Consider the following 7,592-nt stretch of genomic DNA (forward strand, 5'->3'; position numbering starts at 1 on the left):
GAGAGAGAGAGAGATGATAATTATTTTGATGCAGATACAGTAAATAAGATTATTATACGACATCCAGTTAAATTATTCAGTTAAATTGTAAATGTATATAGTAAAATGATAATTAAAATTAATAATTTAAATGTTGAATAATTTTAATATGACGATATAATTATAATATGACGAACTAATATTACAACTTATCATAAAATTTAATTATTAAAATTAATTAATAAATTTAAATTAATAAACTTAAATATCATAATGAAGGAGTATTATAAGAAAAAAGGAAGGGAATCTCCTTGATAGATAAAAGAAAAATATTATATTTTAGAACACAAATTTTTAAAATAATTCTATGTTGTGCATTCTCTTGACATGCTATATTTAAAAATAGTTCTTTACTGATCCATGTTAATTCCTCCATTGTGACTTTGATGTCCGAATCCTCCTTTTGTAACGCCGGGATAAGGATAGTTGAGAAGCCCAAGGTTGTACCGAAAGTAATCAGGAGTAAATTTTTAGCGCCAACTGCGCAACATTGTGGTATTGCTTGTCGAAGTTTAGAAATATATACTTCTTCATTCGTAACTGACGTTTTGTCATCATTTCTAAAATACAGAGAAAAAAATTCAATGAGTAGTGTACTAAATGAATAGTGTACTAAAAATGCAATGAGTTTAATATCTAATTCTTTTAATATTATATATAGATATATCAATTATTATTTAAATTAATAAATATTAAAATTTTCACAAAACGAACTTGTATTAGAGCTCTCTTTCTTAACAATATATATGTATACTAGGTGTATAAGCTTATCCGCTGTTTTTTAGTCAGAAAAACACATTTTTTTTCCTAGGAAGCAAAAACAAATTTATTCAAGGTACTTGCCCTCGCTAACTATACATTTTTCCCTATTCATCTTTCGGGCAATTTGTGTATACCACGCCAAAAAAATTCCTCATCTTTCGAGGCAAACTATTCATCAAGCCATTTTCGGACGTTTTCATAAAAATCGAAGTGTCGCTCAGCGAGCCTATCGACGAAAACAGGTGATAGTCAGAAGATGCCAGGTCTGGTGAGTAAGTGAGATGGGGTAGCACTTCCCAGTTGAGTGTCTCCAAGTAGTTTTGGACCATTGTTGATGTGTGCGATGGTGCGTTGTCGTGGAGGAAAATCAGCTTATCATGTCTTTTCCGATAATAATGCGATAATAATCCTTTTTTCACGCAGAGCACGATGCAATTTGATCAGTTGTTGGTGATAGCGGTGAGCATTAACAGTTTCACCAGGTTTTAACAGCTCGTAGTAGATGACACCCTCCTGATCCCACCAAATGCATCGTCTTCCGTCCGAAGCGATTTTGGTCTTGAGGAAGATGTTGATGGTTGAGTGAGGCCAACCCAAGATTTCTTGCGTTTAGGATTCTGAAAATAGATCCACTTTTCATCGCCTGTCACAATCCGATGCAGGAACGACTTTCTTTTTTGTCTGGCAAACAGAATTTGGCATGTGTTTTGGCGTCGCTCCAGCTGCCTATCGTTCAGTTCATGCGGCATCCATTTTCCGATCTTTTGAATGCCTTCCCCATGGCATGTAGCCGCATGAAAATGGCTGCTTGAGAAACACCCAATTGCTCAGCAAGCATTTTTTGAGATTAGGTGTCGTCCTCATCCAAAAAAGCCTGCAATTGACAGGTCCTCAATTCCTGGGCTGATTTTCACGCTTCTTGTCACTCAGGTCAAAATTGTCATCATTGAACCGGCGAAACCAATCTCTGCACGTTGTTTCTGATAAAGTATTGTCGCCATAGGCCTCCACAAACATTCGATGCGATTCGGCAGCCGATTTCTTCAAATTGAAACAGAAAAGCAAAGCTTTCCGCATATGCTTTTTTTTAAGCAAAAAACTAGACATGATTACGAAAGAAAAAATGTTGTATGAAATTGCTGATGATGTGCACTGGTTAATGTTGACAGATGTCAAACACATAAAAAAAGTGTGTTGTGTGCTCAGGGTAATTTTGTAACGCTCACTAATGCCACCTATGAGCAAACAGCAGATTTAAGCTTATACACCTGGTATAATAACAATATATATTTTATATATGTTATATAAAATATGAGCAAATGATATTATCTATAAAAACGCCTCCAGATGACGTGTATACGTATATACGTCAACTTTGCACATATTCGTTAAATACTGATCTACATTCGATATGGATAATTACGTATGTCATATATATGTATTATAATATTTGCTCATGTTGGCATACGTTTGTCATATTATCTGGAGACGCGATTATTAGTAGTATTTACACGATTATTAGTAGTATATATTTGATCAAAAAGTCTGTATACACTAATAAAGACACATATCTAACGAGAATTTAAAAATGTTCATGATCACAATATTTGAAATGGAATGGAGATGGAGAATGGAACTCTCCCCATTAGACTGATAATCTTATCTAGCATAAAAACTGAAAAAGAGAAGGATTCACAAAATTGAAATTGAAACACTCAAGTTCGATAAAAAGTCGTCATTCTTCAATTTTATATTATTTCCCCCTAAAAACTTTTTTATGCATGAATGTGTATAAATATGTATAAACATACATAAACACGCATAAATATTCATAAATATATAATTATATATGAAATAAGTCCATACATATTATGTGTATACATATTTATATATCCTTTTTTCTTTTGTAAAATTATTTTTTAGAGTAATAGAAGTGATAATAGTAATATGGAAACATTAAAAATAATTAAAAAGGTAATTTTCGCACTATTTGTTTTAGAAAAAAATCAAGTTTAAAGAAATGTAAAAAAGTTATTTAAGTAATAATTATATATATAAAATTATGCATAATTATATATACACAATTTTTTTATGTTTTCAAAATTTTATATGTTTTTTTTTCTAAAACAAACAATGCGAAAATTATCCCTTTATTTTTTATGTTTCATTACTGTTCGTTACTGTTATTATTTCTGTTATTATTACACTAAAAAATAATTTTATAGAAGAAAGAGGGATGTATAAATATGTAAGGACATATTTTATATATGATATATATTTATGAATATTTATGAATATTTATGTGTGTTTATACATATTCATGTATGAAAAATTTTTTACCGGGTTAATTTTAATTTTTAATTAATGTATTGATTATCTTGCAGATGTCTGAGAAAATACAGACGAAATATCAACAATTGTTTATGATAACTGTATAGACTTAACTAAGAAATTATATAGACTTAATTATAATAAAGAATAATTAATTAAAATCTTTTTGTTCTATACATATTGAATTATTAATAATTGTTACTTTCAATTTTTGTTATATTTGAAATATTTTTATTAAGATAAAATAGTACAATTCTTTTTTAAATATATAATTTTGAGTATAAAATTAAAATTTGAATTTGAATTCGGAAATTTAAGTTTGATAATCTTGATTTCATTGTGTAGAGGAGGACAATTGGGAATAATAAAATAAGGAAAACCAAACTTAAATCTCGAAAATTGAATTTATTAAATTTTATTTTATTCAGAATTGTACTATGTTCAATACAATTATGACTATGAAATTAAGATTATATCATAATAATAGAATTATTTTTTGCAAAATTAATAATCGCAAGAAAACATAGCAACCATGCTGATTCATAAAAGAATAATTTAACTTTGCAAATATTAATTCCATAATTATTTATTAAATATTAAATTGATTTATTACGCATTAAATTTATTATGCATTAAATTGATCAGTGTAACACTTATCTTATTTTTGATAAAAATAATTCTCCGTCTAAAAATAACATTCTCAAGAACTTTAGTAACTATTTGGCGCTTTAGGCCTTGGAATTTAATATGCTCGACACATCTTTAAAGTCTACATTGATCTTTCAATCAGTCGAATAAAAGATCTTAAATGGTAGAGACAAGGTGGAAAGAGTTCGACAATTGCGTTATGCCGAGTAATTTTTTGTACGGAATAATTAAACACGTACGTAATTAAATTAAAAAAAGACGGAGCAACAGTATACATAAAATTAACTTATTACAAATATGATTAATAAAATATAATATCTATCTTAGGCATTTATTAAATCTAGCAAAAAATATGTTTAAAAATATGTTTAAAAAATTTATATCCATAAATTATTTTAGAAAATATATTTTTAGTAGAGAAATAAAAATAAGATCATACATAATACACATTACACACATACATAATACACATTACACACATTAATAAGTGAAATGGAAAGGTATTTATGTTATTTGGGCACTGAGTATATACACGAGTTTAATAAAAACGTAATTCTTCTATCTTATTGAAGCATAATCAATGATTTACAAGATCCTTTCACTTGACGTAATGAATTTGCTTTCGGCAACAATCTCTGTTAGTTTCAGTCATTCAAATGGCAAAGTTAGATTCAGTCATTCCAATGGCTACATTTTCAGACATGGCTATATTTTCAGACAGCATATGTTATGATAAATATTCATCATGATAAATGTTCATTTTTTGAGATATTATACAAATATTTTATACATATTTTATACATATATAAAGTTTTATTCAAAATAATATTAAAAGATAGACTAAATATTTAATATTTATGATAAATATAAATAAATATTTCTGTTAAGTATTTTTTATTTGAATTATAATGTCTTATTAATTATTTCCCTAGCATTTACTACAAAGTTTATAATAAATATTTTATATATATATGATCTGTGAATTTAAAACCACAAAAATATTTATGAAACATTTAAAATAAGCCTTATAAATATTTATAAATATTTTGCAAATATTTTATAAATATTGTGTGCTGTGTCTGGGTTATTTTCTAGAGTCGTATATTAAAAAAAAATTTGAATAATTTTAAGAAATATTTCTTTGTTCATGAATTTTTAATATTTAAAAATATCTCTAGTTCTTTGGTAAATCGATTTTGGACTTATGACTTGTCATTAATCAAAGACAAAATAATCCGCGGGCGTAATTTTATGCTATACTTTTATTTTAATCTATTTTGTTTTATAAATAGTATTTTTTGCATGTAATATTTTTTTATTATATTTATTATTTACTTATAAGTAATTTTTTTTATTCTAATTAGTGAAGTTGATGAAGAATTTAATTTATTTAATTAAATAAATTAAGAATGAAAAACTCATCAATTCTCTTGCTAGAAGAAATTGTGAGGATTTCTTTGTTTCTACTTATTATTATTCTATTTAAAAAATAGCAGATAATCTGAAATAAATGCATATAAAATAAATTAGAAAAAGACTGTTATTCCACAAATTGAACAATACGAAATATTTCTGAAATTATACATAGAAAAAAATATATAGGAAAAAATTTGTTCATTTTAATTTAAATTATAATGGCTTTAATCCCATAGACAGGATGCGATAACGCTTGCCACGCAACGGAAATTAGAGCAGCAGCCAATCATTCTTTTACTTTTATGAAAAAGCAATATATTAATTGGCTCTTGCGCTAATTTCCACTGCGCGGCAAGCGTTGCCGCGTTTTGTGTGCAGGAGCTATAAGGCTTTGAAACAATCCTGCAAGAATATCCGCGAGAAGAGAAAGAGAGAAAGAACCGGTTTTATGATGATCCACATATTGTACGTATATTGCGCAAACGTGCAAAAAGGCGCGCAATTACATAAGCAATGACGTTTGAGGCACCTTTTGTGCCGTCGAATCGTGCCGGTTTAAAACCGTTGCAAGCGTTACACGAAACACCGGCGAACAATGCAACGATTAGTATAAACGAGTTATTTATGCGAGGTCGCGTTAGTCGAATATAGCAATATTTTTTTATGTTCTTCTGTATTCCCGTGTTTTACACTTTCCTCGTTTTTTTAAAAATGTTTTGTAGATTTAAGTCTGTAGTCGCGAAATCGTACGTTGGCTTTAGACAAAGTGTGTTGCTCATTATAAGTACATGCCGTTCTCTCATTCTGAATGAAACGATCCCAGCGATGATGTAACATCATCAATCATATATTACAATCCCGTTTTCCACTTGCTGAGGCACATAAGTATATCCGTTGCTCTTTCCCGCATATACTTTTGTACATCCTTCACATTTTTATGTATAATTATCTATAGCATTGATAAAATATGAAGTCACGTGCTTACAGGATGCTTCTGACAATAAGATAGACATCTGATAATGAGATAGACAAAATTTACAAATGTATTTTTCACATAATTCTTTTTTAATAGTTAAATTGGTTGAATTTTCGTTTTTTCGACGATTTTTTATGTTTTTACATCAACTGTTCCTACAATTTTAATAATTATCATTATGCTTTTTTTCGTTAATGATCTTAAATTTAAATTTAATGATCTTAAATTTTTTGTTTGTTTAGGAAATGGAAATGTAAGTAGGATTTAAAGAAATCTAAGTTATGAAACTCTCGACTGAGAGTTATGAAACTCTCGACTGAGAATGCTGTCTGCTTATGTTTATCGATGGATTTATTCTCGGATTTATTATTGATTCATACTTATACAATTAGCGATATTTAGTTTGATCAAACATGATGTGATTTTAATTATGCTTGAAATATGCCAACTGAATGTCCTTCGCACGCTCGTAATAATGTGTGTCTACTTTAATGTTAGTCCGCTTTTATGAGACATTAATTGCCTTAAGCATTAATTATACTGTCCGATAAATTTAAACTTTCTTTGTACCACAAATCAGATAAGAAGATAATTTTTATGAATCTTTTATCACTGAAAGCGAATCTACTAGTGAAATTATTTTGTCGTGTTACGTTTTTGAAAAAGTTGGATTTAAGGATGCTAAAAATAACATTTTTTTGATATTTTTGAGCTGAATTATTAACTATTTTTGAGCTAAAAAATGTGATGTAATATGACTGTTCTGTAAATGGATCCATTTTTTCTATGTCAAAGATTTATAAAAATCATCTATTATTAGCTGCTTTGTATAAAAAGTTATAATTATAGATGAATTAAAAGAAAAAGATTTGAATCCATAATGTCCACCTATATTCTATACAATCCTTTTATTGAATTTTTTCTTTGTATTTTTTTTACAACAAACGGAATGATGGAAAAATATTGCAATTTATATATATTTCCATAGAATTCAATGGTATTATTATTGTTTATTCAAAATTTTTTTATACATTGTTTAACAAATTTTATTTGATAATTTTGACCTCAAATTCATAATCGGTGATCGCTATGTGCAATTCTTCAAATTGCACAAGTAATTATTTAAATTATATTATTATTGCCTTTAAAGAGTTATGTTACCTATGAAAAATTAAAAATTTCTATTGGACTTATGAATTTCTTTCTTTTAATTTACCCGTGATTGTGATTTTTTGCATAAAAATCGATACGTGAATTTTAGAAACTTTTTTTATTTAATAAACGCACACTTACACACACACACACACACACACACACACACACACACACACACACACACACACACACACACACACACACACACACACACACACACACACACACACACACACACTACTACTACTACGACTACGTACCGTAC

General features: G+C 28.0%; 1 protein-coding gene across 1 annotated transcript in view; it reads right to left on the reverse strand.

Annotated features, from left to right (window-relative positions):
- Positions 1 to 7,592, reverse strand: part of LOC105622143 (facilitated trehalose transporter Tret1) — a 17,670-nt gene that overhangs the window by 4,999 nt on the left and 5,079 nt on the right. The window contains exon 2 of the mRNA XM_012203576.1: positions 394 to 599. Within this exon, the coding sequence (XP_012058966.1) occupies positions 394 to 599 (206 nt within the window). The remainder of the gene's footprint in view (positions 1 to 393; positions 600 to 7,592) is intronic.

Source organism: Atta cephalotes, assembly GCF_000143395.1.
Source record: "Atta cephalotes unplaced genomic scaffold scaffold00040, whole genome shotgun sequence".
In the NCBI taxonomy this organism is placed as follows: Eukaryota; Metazoa; Arthropoda; class Insecta; order Hymenoptera; family Formicidae; genus Atta; species Atta cephalotes.